Genomic DNA, 18,765 nt, shown 5'->3' with positions numbered 1-18,765 from the left:
GGCCGAAAAACTGGATACAAATAAAACCTAAACCTGACTTTGCGACATCAAAGCTGAATGTGCTGTCTGTTTTAAAAAGACCTGATCTGAATTTGCCCGTGTAATCAGAATGCAAGAGGCTCAGCTGCCGGTTCTGACCAGGGAAACGGCCATCAGGGAAAACCAGCATTGTCCGCCCCAAGCCTCCTTTGATCACATTTTACCCTTCAGGCTGATGAAAAAGGCCGCTGCTCATTTACCAGCCAAAACTTTTGGTTTGAACGTGTTCCCTTAATATGACATTCAATCGCGGAGCAGTGGGAGACGGCGAGGCTGACGTTTGATTCTTAGGAACACATCTCTAGGGGTGTGGCAGCGACACGAGGGACGGAGGGGCAGAGATCTGCTCAGGACTAGCAGAGCAAGAGGAGGACTGAGCAGAGACTTGCCCCGGGGCAGGAAGGATTGGACGATAGAGCGAGAGAAGCAGCCTTTAATCTCCACTATCAGACCTTCTGTTTATCAGGGATCGAATGCTGATAGTGTCGTCAAGCAGATGTGGCTTCGCCCGTAGCTCCTTTCACTTAGCATCAGAGGAACCTTATTTCCCCCTCAAATATCTTGTCATTGATCTAAGATTGACAGCTTTTTCCAGACTCATACTAGTTAGTCCAGGAAAGAGTACAAGCTGGTCAGTCTGCCCAGAATCCACACCCTACACTGTCAGCCACCTTTAGCTTTGGACCGTCTGAAACACTGACAACAATGCGTGCAGAGAATCTATGAGCCACTGATGATTTTGATTTTTCTCTGGCTCATCTGTACCATCACCTTCCTGCCAACATTTTAAAAGAGTGTCTACATACTTTTCATATTTCCCTGCTATCATTTAACCCAAGCATGTCTCTTTTATTAAATATTCAGGAACCATCTCTGTTCAATGAAGCCCACTTGTGCATAGTAAACACAAATATTCAGTAGGAGAATTACATAAACTATATGAATTCATGAAATACATTTTTCATGAATACTATTGTAAATGCGTATTAGTAAGAAACAGAACTAGTAAATTGATAGAATAAAATGCTGCTAGAAGCTGCAAACTTCTTTTACAGTTAAACAAGTCATCAAGTCATTGTTTTTAGTTCGCACATAACCTCACATGGTTTATGGATCATGGTTCTACAAGAGCAGCTGCACGCTGTTGCAATAAGCTGCATTTTACACATGATATGACATGATTCGTTGATTAATCACAATAAATTAGTAACTAGTCTAAAAATAATCGTGAGTGGCAACTTCCCTCAACTAAAATACAATCCTAAGATACCTAAAAAATATCTAAAACGTTAACAAAAGGACTAGCTTTTCTGAGCCAGTTTTGTGTGAAGTATTTTTAAAAACCCACCAAGTTAGAGGGTACATCTGCTGTTTAGTTTTCCCGGAGAATCTATTCCATTTTTGAGCAAAAATTGTTATGAGTCGACTGGAATAGCCCAAGCCACATCAAATTCAGTCGTGAATCCAATCTAATGGATTTGGGAAATCAGAATCAATACCCAGCTGTAATCGTTCTTATCACGGACCCTTTAAGTGCAGGAGATGCACTGTTTCAATGTGCAGTGGTAAAGACATACGAACATATATAACCATAATGTTGCTAACAGAACTTACATTATAAGCAATGTGACAGATTTTGACAAGGGGGGACACAAAAGCAGAGTGCATTGTACATCCTTCCCCATCCTCCTGAAGATCCAACCTTAAAAGGCCGGAGTCCTACTCAACTAACAGTGATGTTGGAGTCAAAGTCACAATATTTTGACAAAAAAAGAAACAAAAACTCACAGTGTTAGGGGTGAAATCCCAGAGTAAGGGACCCTATGTTGCTAAAGAGCATTGGAGAACCCTGATACTTTATCATCATATTGACCTCTTTGAAGGGAATTTTTTTTCAGCTAATATTTAGTCAGATATTTGTTTTGACCAAAATTAAAAAAGAAAAATGAAACATGACATTTCTTCAAATACATTTTCTTTTGGATAACATGGGTTCTGATGAAAACTCTTCCTCCTTAGTCTCGCTACAAATCACTATGCCATGAGCAAACATCATCATCCATGGAGACTCCTCCATATCCCTCATCTGTCACCACAGCAAAGAGGAGGAGCTGATCCCTGGTGTAAACCTTCTCTCACCTTCAGTGCATGGCTCCCTCCTCAAGCACACCACTGTCTCACCGCCCTTGTACACATCCTGCACCACCCTCACATACTTCTTAGATGCCCCTGATTTCCTAGTTGTTCTAGTTAGAAATGTACGTTGATGGGAATTAAATGCTTGTTCAGGGTTTGGGTTTAAATGCTTAGACTTAAGAAGAATCAGGGCATAAAATACAAATCAAATATATGACAGATATAGTTACCTTAAAAAGGAATATATCGGACCATTATTTATGTGATGTATCGATTTTTTTTTATCAATAAACAAAGTTGATAATTCAATTAAACATCCTGTCAAACATTCATTCCTTTATTCCGCTTGAATAAAGTAGGATTTTATCGAGTTTAATACTTGTTCAGGGTTTGGGTTTAAATGCTTGGACTTAAGAAGAATCAGGGCATAAAATACGAATCAAATATATGACAGATATAGTTACATTAAAAAGGAATATATCGGACCATTATTTATGTGACGTATAGATTTTTTTTTATCAATAAACAAAGTTGATAATTCAATTAAACATTCTGTCAAACATTCATTCCTTTTTTCCGCTGGATTAAAGTAGGATTTTATCGAGTTAAAAGTCGTAATTTCCGGACCATGCGTCTGAGCCACATCGCTGCACGGCAACATTACATGTTGACATCAGTCAAACGAGTTGAACTAGTTGAGCCTCTCTTGCCCTTCAACCTGGAAAGGGAGCTCAGTCACGTTAACGAACTCACCCACCAGATAGAGCCACGTTATTCAGCGCAAATGTATGTCGATTTAAGACAGAATCCCGCGAGAACGCAGTGGTAGCAGGTGTTTGAAGAGACAACTTCCCTCCGACAGCTAACTTACCTTCCCCTTCAGGTCGAGGATGAATATCGCCGAAGCCGACATGGTGGACGGCAAAGGACTCCTAGTCAAGAAAGAATAGCGGATAAACGAGTGAGAGAATGTGGGTCAGTAACTCATGTCGGCTCCCAACATCCTCCCTCCTTCCCTCTCCTCCGGTCTTCGACTGACGCGAGTGCAACTCGCTGCTTTCCGGAGCTACCAGCAAGCTAGCTGTTGTGAACACGCCACTTCCGGTTTGTTTCGAGGCTTTTGTTTTCCTGTCAACACTGGATCCGGTTCTTCTTCTCAACGCCGTTTATCAATGATATTTATGTTTTATTTACGATTTAAGCATCTTTTTTGACTGTTGAATTGGTTTCCACATGTTTAAAAAAAATTTAGGCATATTATTATAATGTGTGTGTTTTACTAATGACTCTTCTGTGGTCTTAAAGCCTTATTACGCTTTTCCACCATAGTAGTAGTAGTAACATTTTAATGTTTGTAAGTTCAGTAATTCAAGTAAATGAAGTTAAAATTCAAACTTGTTTGAAACATACTCTGTTTACATCAAAAGAACAACAAGAACTACAAACATGGACGATAGCATTGCACCAGTTCTCAGCAACACTGTTACTGTGGAGGACAGCTTCAACCTGATCTGAAACAGCAGCAGAGATGAACTTTGGACGGCACTGACAGCAAAGTGTCGCTTGCTTTCATTTCATATCTTATTTCCGTCTTATTTCCTCTTGAGTATTTGCATTTGAGCTTAGAGACCACGCAGCAACCATGTCGCTGTTGCCTTTTCTTCATATGGATCCCAGAATTTGTGTTTTATTTACATGAAAAAAAACTCCATGCACAGTTTTCGCCTGTGTGTATCCCTGCAGGTGTCAACCCACTCACAGCCACCAGAAGGAGGAGAGTCAGCATCTGAAGTCCTCTTAGACAGCCTCTTTTTTGATGTCACGAGAGTCAAGGGGGCAGCAACCTAGCAAAGACCTCCACCCCCCACAGGGTTGAGGACATTTGGATCTGAGAAACAAGTGAAAGCAAAGTAAAACCAGAAAAACAGTGTTTTATTAAAACAATATGCCGACACCATGACACATTTCACCTTGTATTTCACATTTTTGTTTTAAATTTACATATTATTATGGGTTTATTTTTTAAATCAGACATTCCAAGTAGTCCAGTCTTAATTTCTACATGTATAAAGTTAAGAAAATAAAAAAAGAACACAAACTGCACTCGTTTTGGACTACGATCAAGTAGTACGATCAAGATTCAGTTCAGTAAAAGGGTAAGTCAAGGAGGCAGCAGCAAAAGCAAAGAGGTCCAGACATTCAATCATAAAGACGTTTTCTTCAGTTGACATGAGGAACACTGAGGCCAGTCAGATGAATGAAATCATTTCAACAAAATAGGATGAACTCTACTTCACTTTTGCATCAGAACAATGGAGTGGTGCAGGTGGTATTCAGATTCATGTCCATCTAAGTGATGCTGAACTCAATCTCTTCCATCTCCTCCTCAGTGTCTTCAGAGTCCTCCATTTTTTCGGCCGCTCTCTCCGCCCGAGCCCTCTCACTGGCCGGGATGTAGTTGTCCTCGATAAAGCCGTCATCGTCCTCCTCTCCAACGTGGGTGTGGTGAGGGTCGATGACTTGTCCTCTGCTCACGGAAAACTCCACCTCCAGACCTATAAGTTACAATAGAGTGTGAGTCATTCCAGAGATGTCTTCATAGGAGAAAAGAACTGTGCCATTTTGCCTGTTGTATTTGCTATGTTTCCCCCCAGTGGTTAGCGAGTGAAGCATGTGTTTAATGGTAACACTGTATTTTATTATGGCAAAAACAACAGGAAGTGTTATTAAAAGAATTTCTATTAAAGTTAAACTATATGGTACACGACAGCAGTTTTCTATAGTACAGACAAAAATGTTTTTATTTAAGGTAAAATGATGACTCATAAAAACATGTTTTCGAGATAAAAAAAAATAAAAAATCTATCTCCATAATCACACACAGGAAAACCAGAAAAAAAAAACTAAGAAATTATAATTGGAAAAGGTCATGGTTATTGGACGTTCATATTTGGCGTCATTTATGCAGGACAAGAACTTTAAAAATATATAGGTTTAGAACACGAACCTGACTGATCACACTGGCTCACGGTGTCTGCCTCCCTCAGCCTTGTGTGTCTGTAGCTCGCCAGGTAGCGACGGAACATGTGACATTTAGCCATCAGAGTGATGAGGATGGAGACGGAGATGGCCGAGGCCAGAACTGCCACCAGGAACTCCCAGTTGTGGGAGATGGATTTCCTTTGCTGGGTTGTCAAGGAGGCTGGGAGACAAGAGTGTCGCGGATTGGTCAATAAAAAGTTGGACATGAAGTAATGTAAAGTAGTCTAACATGGTAAATGACTCATTTATATAGGGACATTTTTAAAAAGAGAAAGATGCAAAACAATTAAAAATGTGGAGTTAAGTATCAGGAATAGAAATGTACTGACCGTTGAAACCAGGGGTCGTTGTGGTGTGTGTAATATTCACATCCATTTCTTTGTCTGTCGTTAACTCTTCAATAAATCCATAGGATTGTGCCCCTTATTTGTGGTTCAATAACTTGAAAAAATCTGTAGAAAGTATTTTCACTGTTGCTCAGTACTGCCTGAGCTCCACTAGGTGTCAGTATGGAGTCGTTGTCCTTCCTCCTGCAGTCAAACCAGATCAGAAATGAGTCCACAACTGCCAAACAAGTGTTTACACACCCATCAAGTACAGAAATAAATCATTATTTACTCATTAAAGAAGCGCCTAGACCTCAAACATTTGAGCAATCTGTGTTATAAGTCCATAATAGAGAAGAGTGTAGCTGTAAAAAGACCTAAATATTTCACTGTCTTCAGAAGTGGGAGACTGGAGCTGGGAAACACAGATCACAGCAATTCAGTCAGAGCTGTCAGGAGCTCAGTAGGACTTGACCCACAACAGGAAGAAAAGTGTGTCACAAACAGGAAGTTCCCATGTGCTGGAGAACCTTCGGTTGTGGACGTAGAAAACTGCATGCTATTGTCTGAATGCAGAAGTGACATTGTGTGTTTGAGAGCTGATGACATAAGGAGTCTGTGACTCACTTTAAAATCACTCTCTCGTCACTACAATGTTTTTGGCTACGAATGTAACCTTCAAACTGTGACACTTTTGGGCACCCATGCTTCTCTCAAAGGTCTGCAGCATTCAACACAGTTGACCTTTTGCTCCTGGGTGGGAATCAAAGAAGCTGGTTCCTTCTGACAGGACATCTACAGCCACCAGAAAGAGCTGCTTTTCATCAACAGCGAGATTTGCCTGTGGTGTGCCACCAGGTTCCATTTTAGGCCCTGTTTAATTTTCAATCTATGCTACATCTTTTCACCAGTGTCTTTCCACTGCTATGCGGATGACACACTAATTTACCCATAACCACCTTTGTCCGAGCATGTCCTGAAGATGTCACCATGCGGATGACTCAACATTTTCTTCAGCTGAACCAGTCAAAAACAGAAATATTACTGTTCCCCTCTCCAAACTGTCCTAGCCTTCCTTATAGCAGCCTCAGCCCAAATACTTTGACCCTCATATATTAGCAAAACAGTCCAGTCCTGTTTCCCCCATTGAAAACAATCCCCATGCTCTCACATGCTGACTTCTAACAACTAATTCATGTCTTCATATTCTCCCGTTTGGGCGACTGTAACTCTCTCTTCACTGGCATCAACAAGAAATCTCTCTCACGCCCCCTGCTGGATAAGAACTCAACATCAAGGCTTCTAACTGGCTTTCACAGATGGCAGCGCCTCAGTTCAGTGTTAGCTTCTCTGCAGGTTCTACTTCTACTTCAGGAATTTACTGATACCTTTTAAAGCAGGTCTTGGCCAGGCCCCTGAATGCACTGTAGAGTTGCTGACCCTCTACAAGCCAGAACCCTCAGATCCTCAGCTGGGTCTCTGCTGGTTGAGACTTCAATCTAGAGGAGAGTGAGCCTCTTCTGTCTGGGCTCCTTCACACTGGAACACTCTGTCAGAGGAGATCCCAAACACATGTTCACTCCAACTTTAAACCTCTGCTCAAAACTCACTTTTACAGGCTCCCTTTTATCTAATATCCTCCAAGCATTCCCTTAGTTCTTGCTCAATTAGGATCTAGCGGTCCACTTTTGTGGTCGAGCTAGTGAAAACATTCTTCTCGGCTTTGCCTGTAAAGCACTTTGTGAAGAGCGTTTTAAAAAGTGCTGTGTAAATAAAGTTTTATGATTATTATTCTAAAAGTTACTTATGATGAAACACTCTATAAATCACAAGACTGTGCTCAGCGGGAAACCTCTGAACACGGCTCTCCATCTATTAAAACCAACTCGGAATCACTGTATTTACTGTTATCAATATTGAAAGTTTTTCAAGTGAAAATATTTTTTAAGTTACAATGGTGAACCTCTGACCAGCACCCTGACCTCTTGGATGGAAGCTGTGACATCAGAAATGCACCACGTGAACAATGAAGTCTGGTTAGTGGGACAAGAAAAAAAATTAAAATAAGGAATAATAATAAAAAAAACATTATATGCTGACATTGGAAACAGTGCAAATGCAGGTTAAGGACATCTGAAATCATATTTTTAGTTTTCTTAATCCCTGAGCAGCAGTTTCTAAATAAACAAAGAGCATGAACCCAGGAAGGTGTTCCTCACCAGCTGTTTGCAACCATCGTCTTTATTTACATGACATGAGGTGCGGTCAGACTAGTTTTTTTTTTTTTTTCTCTCCCAGCTCAGCAACTATTCACAAACGTGGTGGGAGTTTAACACTCATCTGTAAATCAGTGCTTGTGTCACACGGGTCACTAATTATTAAAAGTAAAACATTAAATATTCAGAGCTCCAGCTCTGGAGTTGGTCACCACGCTCATAGCGCTTATTTAATAATTCATGGCGTCGTTTTCTGCAACTTCAACAGCACAATAAGAGCGTTTCTTCAGTGGTGCCAGTGATTCTCTCGCAGCCAGAGGTTTGGGCCAGTGTCAGCGATTGAGGTTGGCCCCTGCTGTCAGAGCTCCCTGCTCACAGTAAACAGTGAGCTAGCTGCCTTTATCTCTTCCTGTTGCAAAGACAAAGCAGCACAGCAGCGTGCACGCAGCAGGAGTCATGCTAGCGAAGCCTGGGAGAAAAAAAAAAAAAAAAAACTCTGATGTCGCAGTTGAGATTCAGCTTCCCTCTTGGGGCCTCATTTCTTTGCTCTCGTTCTGCCCTGATTTGAAGTTGAGAACTCCCACTCTCAGGTTTTTTCATCATTAATTGATAAGGCTGTCGAAGTTACGGCGCTAATCTTTGACAGTAACGTGACCGTAAGTAGCTAATTTACTTTTTTTAAGTTAACTTAATTTATAATACTGTGCATGCGCCCTCTGACCCACAACCCACCGCATCTGGTTTTGGCGTCGAATTAAATGGCCGACAGTTTCAGTGGGACACAAGACGAAAAACGATTATTGGGAGAAACATTTACTTTCTGATCGAAAGGTGCATGCGCACTTTGTAGCTGCTAAAACACCATCTGAACGCGAACATCCACGTGAAAACACGACTTTAACGCCAACGCCGCACGAATACAGCGAAACACGGATCACAAGAGTCAGGTAAAAAAAACAATTTTAAAGAAAGAATGACTAGTCGATGCTGGAGGGGAAAAGTTCTGTCGCAAAAATGACCTGTCGGCAAAACTGGAAGGAGCCACCATGCGCTCCCTGGTGGTCTAGTGGTTAGGATTCGGCGCTCTCACCGCCGCGGCCCGGGTTCGATTCCCGGTCAGGGAACATCTTTTGCGTCTTGAATTTTTCCCTCTCTGGGACAAATTAAAGGACATCTCATCTATATATACACATTAAGGCATGAATGAAATACTGTACATGCAACATTTGTTGTTCAGTGATCTAGATGCTACTTGCCACCACAGTACCTCCTTTGCTTTTTTGTTTGGATGGTTGAGTCTCATCTTTTTTTTGTCCTTCTCGTAGCTCAATTTATTAATTAAAAAAAATATATATATCGCTTGCTCTACAGAATAGTTTTGTAATGATGACTCAGCAGCAGTTTTAATCTATTTACAGTCCCATTAATGAATCACAATGAAGACACAATGATGCTGAACTATTGACATCAACAAGTGTTTTCGACATTTGAGAAAATAAAAATTATGTGCTCCAAACGCTACAGTCTTCTTTGGGTCTTTATGTCAATCTCTGTGATGTCGTAACTGTTTACTGTAGACATAACATTTACCAACATTTTGAAGGTGTTTCATCTGCTGATCTCTTTCCAAACTGCTTGTGAACTTAAGCACACAGTGTGTCGATCAATGATATTTTTTGCACTCTTCTTTGGGTTTGCTGTATCTGCACCTGTCTTCCGCGTCTCTCCTCTCCACAAAATACTCTTTTCTGATCTTGACCTGTCGAGTCCCTCCCAATGACAATCTCAGTATCCTAAATAGAAGAAGCCTGGCACATGATGGTACTGAAGAGGTATATAAGCTGGTATTCAGCCAGCTTACGAAAGACAAAAACTAAAGACAGAGCCTCTGTCTGTGAACATGATCATTAATCATTAATGTAGTTTAGAACTAAAGCATTAAAGGCTGAGTGATCAGTGCTCTACTTTGTGTTGGTTTTTTTTCCCCGTCTGTCAATGCACAATGAGCCACAGCCGACTCCTGTAAATGAAGCAAATAGAGCAGCATGTTACACAAGCTGCGTCACAAAGGACGGCAGTGAATTCAAGATTTATGATGCAGCACCTGCTGGTTTGTTGTCTCGCTGGAGGATGTGGTGACAGAGCTGTCAGTAATATATACAGTAGTCTGTACATCCCCTTCAGTCCTCTGCATGTCTGAGTTTTTAGACTTAAGCTTTTTTTAGTCTGTATCTTCAAAATAAAATTAAAAAAAAACCGGGAAAAAAAGTCTGGTTTTGGCGTCGAATTAATTCGACGGACGACTTCGACTGTCCGCCAGGCAACGCCGCACGAATAAAGCGGAACGAGACTCCGTGGCAACAGGTAAATAATTTTAATGAAAGAATGACCGGTCGATGCGAGATGGAAAAAAATCATCCAATGTTTGAGCGCAACCTACTGACGCAAAAATAACATGTCGGCAAAATAGAAAAGGAATCCCAGCATGCGATCCCTGGTGGTCTAGTGGTTAGGATTCGGCGCTCTCACCGCCGCGGCCCGGGTTCGATTCCCGGTCAGGGAACTACTTTTATAGAATTTTTTTCCCTCTCTTGGACAAGTAACAGACATCGCTTATATATATATATATATATATATATATATATATATATATATATATATATATATATATATATATATTCCTTCAAAAACTTTAAAAATTTTTTTTTTCAATAGGTTCAACATAAAACACATTTCCAAACACGCCAGTGATCAAAACTGTGACTCTGTATCTATCATTCTTGTGGCACAAAGACAACCAAGTGTCCTGAATATTAAGGTTGATTCAGAAATGTGTGAGTTTAATACAGTGACATCTCCATGACGGGGCAGTGTTGAACCATCGCTGTGACGCAGTGATTCTGGACCTCCGAAGTAAAACTAATTGATGTGTCAGCACCGTCACTGTCTACAGAGTTCAGTCTAACAGTCTGAAATGGCTCATCGCTAACCAGGTTTTCTCTCCACGGCGTATCGAACATGACGCACATGACCGACTCGTGGGTTCTTCAAGCTGTTGTCTTAGTCGGCGGGTCTCTGTATGTAACCACAGTCTGTGTCTTTAAATCACTCCCAGCACATCAAGATGGAGGACCTCATTTTCCTACCTAGTGATGATTCTGTGACATCATCAACGTGCTCTTTTGAAGACTAAAATAAGACTCAACTGGATCTGGACTAGGGAAGACTATTCCCAGATAAGAAGAAAATACAACAACAAAGATTAATAATAGGTAAAAGGATCTTATTCTTTAGATTTTTTTTACTCCTCAGCAGCAAACATATTTTAAGACACAATTAATATGAGTCAGGTCTCCTTAACTACAATCAACACTCAGAAAAAAGCAGACAAAACCAAACCTATAGCAACTGTAACCTTTGTTTTTGACCTGTATTCTGGGTGGTCAAGGTCCCTCTTGTAGCATCTAGCAATGCAAAATCATTTTTCAGAGTCTGAGCGCACTTGCTCAGACGCCTGCTCAGACCAAAACCCAAGACCTCTTTCCTGCCTTTGGCCATGATGATTGTGCTCTAGGAACTCAACAACATGACCGCAGAGCAGATGAGCTTTTGCGGTCACACTCATGCCACATTTCAAGGAGGCTGCAGTGGCAGAAAATGCAGCTCGTCATCTATAGAATTATTATTTAGAGAATTTCTTACTTATTTGTACAAGAATTATTAGAGTAGAGATCTGGCCTACTGGGCATAGTCTTTAAAAAATGGAGGGTTTGCCTACCTCATGGTCCTTTGGAAATGGCAAACATGAATTCTACACCTTTTAAAACCCTAGAAAAAAATGTCAAAATTGATTTGTGATTGATGATAATGATAAGAAAATAGAGCAAAAAAATAGATTATTCCGATTTTCTCAAAAAGACAAGACTTTGAGTCATTAGGTGACAAACCATTCTGAAAACCTCACATAGATGGCTACAAGTTGCTATAGGTTTGGTTTTGTTCTCTTTTTTTCTTAGAGTTGATTTTAGTTAGGAGACCTGTGAGTTCTATGTTTATTTATGTTGTGAAATAACGTCATATACTTTCCATTCTCACGATTACGTCTTAACGTATACTGACAAGTGCAGTATCGAGTGGTGTGTTTTCAGTTTCAGCTAAGATCATCTGCTTTAGTGGCTTACCTGGCCGCTGCTCTGCTCCAGTTTGCTGTGGCTTCTCATGTTTCACATTAACCTCATCTGAGTCTGTTTGTGGTGCAAAGGTTGAGAGAGGTGTGCCCTGTTGTCGCTCTCTCAGGTTAATGGTTAGCTGAGGTGTGCTGGCCGCCGGCCTCCACCCCTCCTCCCCGCCCAAACCCTAATGAGGAAGTCTGGTCTGACTTGCGTGTTTCATCAGTCTAGTCGGTTTATTCGGAGTCTAATGTGGGTCTGTAGTGGTTGGTGAGCTCAGGTGCCTCCCAGGTGCCACTCCTCACCTCCACAGCCCAAACCTTCATCCAGAAGAGTCAGCAGTGACATGTTGTTTTTGGTGGCTCCGCCGATAGGGAGGACCTCAGTAAGGAAACGCAAAGTGACCCTGAAAACAATAGAGCTGCTTCCTGGACACGCATCCATGTATCTCCTCTTCTCCTCCCTTCACTCTCCACCAGCCTGGACGATTCAGCAGCAGGTCTTCGGGCAGGCAGCAGAGCGATACCAGTCATTTTATATAACAGATTCTGAAGCTCAAAACCCAAATGTTGGCAGGTCAAAGGCCATTCAGGACAGAACTGTAGTCCATCACATGGACAGACACTCTAACAGACATCTCACAATGTTCAGAGGAATCTCTACAAGAGCAGGGTGAACCAACACAGAAGATCCAGATTGGCTTCCAAGCCACCTCAAAGTGGACTCAGTCAACAGTAGACTTAGATTGGTGTCGCAGATTGGTGTTGCTGATCACATCAATTCCAATCTACATGTTTATGTTCAGCAAATCTTTCAATGACAAAACATGAGAAATTCTATGGAGCTAGGTGGCACTAGAGAGCTCGCTATCCACTGTTTCCCAGGTTTATCACTTCACTCCGACTCCATCTGGTTCAGCCTGAGTCAAGACATACTTTCATGCTGTCTTCAAGAACAAGTAACCTCGATATTATCAGGAATAGACAGACATTTCTGAAGAACATCTGAAGCTGTTCAACCTCCATCTGCGTTTGTGTGAATCACAGGTCTGAGCATAGTTAAGGTCAAGGTCCGGCTGGCCATCCTCTCTTATATTTGTTGGGGCACTGTTGAGAAAGTGATTGACATTCTTGGTCGGCTCACGGGTCGAGTCACGCGTCCGCTGACTCATCTGCTGTGTGGATTGTTTGGTGGAACATTGAAAACGCTGCCCTGGGAATTGACAGAGGAAACTAATGTTGTTGGGTTAAACCACATCACAACACAGAGAGGGCCGCAGATTAGCAACCAAGACGAAAGTGCTGTGCGAGCTTCTTCAGTAAGAAGTTCAGAACTCAAGGTCGGGTCAGTGAGGAGTTTGGATCCAGACAGGGGGGCTTCCCCCACATCTGATGTTTACCACTTGCCCTCGGAGAGAAGCCGAGGCCACGGCCACATCTGTACGGAGGACGGGGAAGCTCGGTCCCTGAAGACCGGAGGAAATAACAACACGTGTCCAGCGGCACCTGAACAATGGACTCTCGCTCTTGTTAAGGAAGAGACGGTCACAAACAAAATGTGACCATTAGGCACCAACAGAAGCGACAATGCAATGAAAAACGGCTAAGTGTAAAAGCTTTACATGCTCAGTGAGTACATATGTGTTCAGGAAATGAGTTCAGTGAGCCGTGCACTTCTGCCAGCACAGATGCAGACGTAATAGAAGCAGCGCCGTGATGTGACATCGCAGCCAAAACATCGACTCCATCTTACCATGACGGCTTATATGAATAGCTCTTCCACACACAGCATCAATGATGTTGTATTTGCATGTTCATGAGCTTCAAGCTAGCTCTGCTATCAGCGGAGAGATGCTCTGCATCAGTTGGAAATTCTCAAATGCGCTGCTTGAGTTCAGAAATGAAAGCCAAAGCCTCCACTTCTGGTTCACTCCTTCAGCTGTGGGCCTCAAGCTGTAAGCCATATTTACGTTGGATCGGAGAGAAACCCACCAATAATTGAATAAGAACAGGAACTTAACTCATCTGACTGTCTAGAAATATGAACATTTCTATTACAGTGTGTAATCGAGGTGAATCACCCTCCACTCATGCTTTCTAATCCCATTAATCAAGCAAAATAGAGTCTCTGCCCTCGATAAAGAAAAGCCCATCGTCTTTTTCTGCGCTTCCTTCTCTCCTCCCTGGACCCAGATTTGGTTTGAGGTCATTTACAACCCTTCTAATTTAATCAAACATAATAGTTTCCGGACTGTTGGTCGGTGTGGAGTTACATTCCTCGCTGGGAGTTCCACCAGCGGCGCCGTTTTTGGGTCAACCCTCAGTCAGATGGAGCTCCTCTGCACTTTGTTTTCCTTTCGCTCAAAGTGCAGTGTTAGCTGTCAATGGCATGGCCATTGATCCGCCACAACATTATGACTGCCTGTCAATGGTGTATTCAACATATGATCACTTCATGTTTGTGGAGTTGGACCCAAGAGAAGCCATTTGTGGTGGCGGGGGCCTCTTGAGATGTCATCGGGTGACCTCCCTAGTGAAGAATCTTGGGCAGCTAGGTGGATCCTGAACACCGTAGATGTTCCTCAGTTGTCCTGGGATCACCTCAGCGTTACCCCAGAAAAGTCTTGAGGGGAGAGCGATGACCAAATTTTATGCAACATGTACACAGCAACGGCACCAGTGAAACTGAACATGAGCCCATGTTCAGACTCAGCCATTGACATGGACCATGTGACACCCAAAGATTGCAAAATTCATTCAAACTTCTTGAACCCAGCCACTCACCACCATTGGTTGATTATATGGGTCAGGGACAGACCCCGATTGGTGCTTGAGTAGCAGCCCCATTTCCCAGCGTAAGAAAAGTGCCCCTTCTAGAGCTCAGTCTGTCTTCTTTCCTCTTCCTCCTTGACAAAATAATGTAGTTCCACCCACATGTATTTTTGTGTCTGATCTGAGAAACGTTCCCCAAACTGCACCATGACACGGGCTTGTGACTTGTTTACAGAGGAGCAATTTTAGGGATCCTCTGACCACCAGTATCAAACAGATTATACATTTTTCTCTGTTTTCTCAATGCCCTTCAACCGGGGTATCATCTATTAGTCTGTTATTTGGCTGGTCCAGTTGTCCAACATTTTTCCCAACCCATACTCAATGCCATAGCATCATACAGTATATTGACACTGGGAAATTTGCATCCTTTACTGACAACAAATGCAGCCTTCAGCGTTGCATGTTGATGCATAGGTGTTACCTTTAGGATGAATGGAGCGCCATCCCATGGTTTACCCAACCCCAACCTTTATTTGAACATGCAATGCTAGGCTGGCTTTGTCGTCAGTATAGGACGCAAAAGTCCACTTTCCCTATGTCGATATATGACGCCGTGGATGGGTTGGTTTATCTGCTTCGAGCACCGCTCCACCAAAACATCTGTGCACTCGACATAACAAGATCCAAGCTCCCATGACCCTCTCATCTGCCTCATCAACCGTCAACGAAGACGAATGATCTTCTGTTTTGCATGTAAGCAAATGTCTGAGCTGTGGCTTCCTCTGGACGTCTTCCTGCTCCAGTCCGCTCCTCTGGAAACCCGGCCGCTGTGCCACCGCGCTTGGAATCAGACAGAAGCCAAAAGCCCTCCTCCCCCTCCTCCAACATCTCCGTGGGCCTTCTTCCTGACTCCCGACCCACTCCTGCCCCCACGCTTCCTCCGCACACATATCAGCCCACAGCAGCCGGACCTCTTCCTGAACCTGGCTCAAGTTCTGTTCACCAATGACTCCCCCCCCCCAAATCAGTGTGTCTGCTTTATCAAACTCTCATGATCTCACTCCATCGCCGTCCCCAGAGTTGCCTGATCACTTTCCTCAGTGATTTGTCTCAGCTTCTCGCCGCCTTTCAGCACCACAGTCTCACAGTTGTACAAGTCAAAGCTACTAAAATGACCCGCCAACTATTCCTTTCCATGCAGCCTTGCTATCGGCAGACTTAACCACTTATTGAAGCTGATGACAGGAGAGACATCTTTGCACAGAAAAAAAACCCCAGCATGAATGCATTCATTAATAAAAAGAAAAAAAAGTGAGACCAAGAAAAATGTGACAGCTACATCCCTAGTCCTGAGCCACACATTTAACAACAGACTTTTATGTCTTCAGTGTTGCATACTGTTTAACAAGTTGAATTAAAAAAAAAGTTTTTATTTTACAGTCAACGTAGAACAGCGAAAGTTAAAAATGTATTTTCAAAACAGTACAATAATTAAAGAAAAAAATTAGTTATGTTAATAAAAACCTAATAAAAATGTATTAGATAGTCTTTTTCCTTTTTTTATTAAATTTAATTGTGATTAAATTGATAAATTGTGTAAATTGTCAAGCAGTTTCCACCGTATTTCATTCACTGTTGAATATTGAAATATGATTTTGCCAGACCCAGGGGGACTTGCCTGTGTCCCATGATGCTGCGCTGGAGGGGAACCCTGTTACAGTGGGTCGGCTCCTGTTTTGATTAGAACTTCCTCTGCCTGAGCTACAATAACAGTAATAACGTGTCTCCGTCTGAGTACAGTTCATTCACCTGTCTGGGGTCACTGGAGTTCTCCACATCGACATCCATCAATGTCCAGAAAATCCACTGTGTCGGACCTCAAATCTGTTCTTCACCATGACATGAAAAATAAATTAATTAATAAACCAAGCTTGTTTTAAATGACTGATAATACTTATTATATTTTTTGTAAAAAAAAAAAAAAAGAAAAGAAAGTTAATACAATAGACAATATCTTAGTATTCTTTGCACATGTATATTTATCTCTTTTGCCAAGTAAGCAATTTTTAGGATTTCTATTTCACCCACATTCTTTTTTAATTTAATCAAAATGTTTATGTATTTATGTACTATTTATTGAAGCATTCTTTCAATAAAATGCCTCAATAAAGCATTTTGTCCCCTTATATTCCCCATACTTTTGTATGTGGGTTTTTTTTTTTTTTTTTTTTTGTTGCCATCAAAGGATCAAAGGTCAGATGGACACCCTAGACTGGTCGCGGGTCCTTCTTTGAGTCTTTCTGCATCCTGCTTCCTTCATGATATACTTTGTGTTTGTGTACAACCATCTGCAGCAGAAAGTTTCCCTTCGAGATGCCATAAAGAAAAGATCTGAGTGAGCGAAGTTTCCAGAAGAGTTGAGAGGAAATATGGGCCGCAGAAGGAAGTGACACCACGCCAAGGTTAGAAAGCAGAGTGAGCTTCACACATCTGTCAGAGATCCGCGCCCATTCGCTCATGTCATCTCAGGAGTCCAACAAAGTCCGTGACTGGTTCAGAGAGAGAAACATGTTTTAGCTTCACACATGACTGAAGAAACGTTCCTCAGTTTTGTTCTGCAGGAAAATAAATCTTGATTTACTCAACATATTAACATTAAAACATTATTTGCTTTGAGCTGACGCTTGAGATGAATGAATCCACAGAACTAAATGACTGAGTATCAATGGACTGAAAGATCAATTTCCTTGTGTAGAGTTCCAGATGGACACTGAAGGCTGCCTTTTGCGTCAGTAAGACACAAAAGGCAACTTTCAAATGTCCATATATTACACCATAGGTGTGATAATGGGTTCCAACCAGAGGCAGAAATATGCTGACGTTGACTTTGTCCACTATAAACATCATTTGTTTGTCAGGTGATGTGTTCAGGTGCTATGAGGTGTGTCCAGACCAATGTGACAAAACATGTTGATCCTCACTTACTCACACATGCAATAAACAATGGAGGTATCAATTGCTATTTTAGTAAGGAGGGGAGCAACGTAAGGGGTTGTGTTCCCCCCTCCCTCATGCACAATGGAACACTACACAGACGGGAAAAAGTTTCATCCATTGAAACCCCACTGCGTATGCGTCAACATGCACCTACCATTGGAGTCAGTAAGTCAACTTTATTACACCATGGAGTGAGGATGGGTTGGTGGATATCGTGACCGCAAGACTTTAAATGATATGACAGCCTTCAAGATACAGAAGGGAAAAGGAATTCAAAAAGAAGAAACTACTGAGTGAACTGGCAACACAATTCGCCTCCTACAGTTAAACGGAAGATTGATATCACATTCTGTTGAGACTCTGGTTCCCTGGTTAAGGCAGTTAGTTGAATATTAAATAAATCCATGTTTTCTGATCCACGACAACCTGGGTTTAGATGTTAATATTCTGTTGATAGATAACTTACAGATCAACTCCAGATTTGGGTTCAATCTCTCTGCGCAGAAACCGGAGGAACGCTGAGGTGTTCCCAGGTCAACTGAGGGACATCATCTCTCCAGGGTGTCACAAGACCAGCTGGTGGATTTCTAACCCACATGGCGGATCAGTCATCTTAAGACACACTTACAGACAACTGCACACACAAAATATCAGCAAGCACAACACCTCAAAACTTCAATGTTCATGACAAGTCAGAAATTTCACTGAATGAATGTCGTAAGAAATATGTAATCTCGATAATACAATAAATCAAAACTCATATCTACTTGAACAAATGAAAGAATATCTTCGACTGCCTCCAGAGTTTAAATAATGTGTTAAATAATACCAGTAACAACAGTAGAAATATTAAAATGATTATCATCAAAATAATAATAAACAAAGTATTGTGATAATCAAAATAGTGATAGAGTTCTTTTTAAGTCAAATGATTTGAGGAAGACAATGCATTTTATTCATGGATATAATAACATTGTAGGGGGCGCTTATGAGCAGTGCAATCCCCAATCTTAACCCTCAACTTTAGCTCTCAAAAGCAAGTGTTAAGGGCAATGTGTGACTGGGA

General features: G+C 41.8%; 2 protein-coding genes and 2 non-coding genes across 5 annotated transcripts in view; 2 read left to right on the top strand and 2 right to left on the bottom strand.

Moving 5' to 3' along the window:
- ap1m3 (adaptor related protein complex 1 subunit mu 3) overlaps nucleotides 1–3,237 on the bottom strand; it is a 29,414-nt gene extending 26,177 nt beyond the window's left edge. The window contains exon 1 of the mRNA XM_053863280.1: nucleotides 3,047–3,237. Within this exon, the coding sequence (XP_053719255.1) occupies nucleotides 3,047–3,088 (42 nt within the window). The 5' untranslated portion in view covers nucleotides 3,089–3,237. The remainder of the gene's footprint in view (nucleotides 1–3,046) is intronic.
- An 892-nt stretch (nucleotides 3,238–4,129) lies between these two features.
- Nucleotides 4,130–12,047, bottom strand: c1h1orf210 (chromosome 1 C1orf210 homolog). 2 transcript variants are annotated; one of them, XM_053853364.1, is made up of 4 exons: nucleotides 11,941–12,047; nucleotides 5,547–5,747; nucleotides 5,183–5,377; nucleotides 4,130–4,730 (listed from the first exon to the last, which is right to left on the bottom strand). In XM_053853364.1, the coding sequence occupies exons 2-4, from the start codon at nucleotides 5,590–5,592 to the stop codon at nucleotides 4,525–4,527; spliced, it is 447 nt and encodes a 148-aa protein (XP_053709339.1). In that variant the 5' UTR covers nucleotides 5,593–5,747; nucleotides 11,941–12,047; the 3' UTR covers nucleotides 4,130–4,524. The 2 variants fall into 2 exon arrangements, with proteins under 2 accessions (XP_053709339.1, XP_053709340.1); XM_053853365.1 differs by lacking the exon at nucleotides 11,941–12,047 and adding an exon at nucleotides 6,932–7,303.
- On the top strand, nucleotides 8,812–8,883 carry trnae-cuc (transfer RNA glutamic acid (anticodon CUC)). Its single transcript has one exon. It is a non-coding gene; the product is annotated as a tRNA-Glu (tRNA).
- On the top strand, nucleotides 10,251–10,322 carry trnae-cuc (transfer RNA glutamic acid (anticodon CUC)). Its single transcript has one exon. It is a non-coding gene; the product is annotated as a tRNA-Glu (tRNA).
- Nucleotides 12,048–18,765: the final 6,718 nt, after the last annotated feature.

This window comes from Synchiropus splendidus, chromosome 1 (genome assembly GCF_027744825.2).
Source record: "Synchiropus splendidus isolate RoL2022-P1 chromosome 1, RoL_Sspl_1.0, whole genome shotgun sequence".
Classification (NCBI taxonomy): domain Eukaryota; kingdom Metazoa; phylum Chordata; class Actinopteri; order Syngnathiformes; family Callionymidae; genus Synchiropus; species Synchiropus splendidus.
This window is presented reverse-complemented; position numbering and strand designations above follow the sequence as displayed.

What these genes read in the sequence shown, in the direction of transcription:
- c1h1orf210 (XM_053853364.1), bottom strand. Translation starts at nt 5,592, where the DNA reads ATGGATGTGAATATTACACACACCACAACGACCCCTGGTTTCAACG. An exon ending in AACGACCCCTGGTTTCAACG is followed by an intron (nt 5,378 to 5,546) that starts GTCAGTACATTT and finishes CTTGTCTCCCAG; the next exon opens with CCTCCTTGACAACCCAGCAA. An exon ending in GAGCCAGTGTGATCAGTCAG is followed by an intron (nt 4,731 to 5,182) that starts GTTCGTGTTCTA and finishes TGTAACTTATAG; the next exon opens with GTCTGGAGGTGGAGTTTTCC.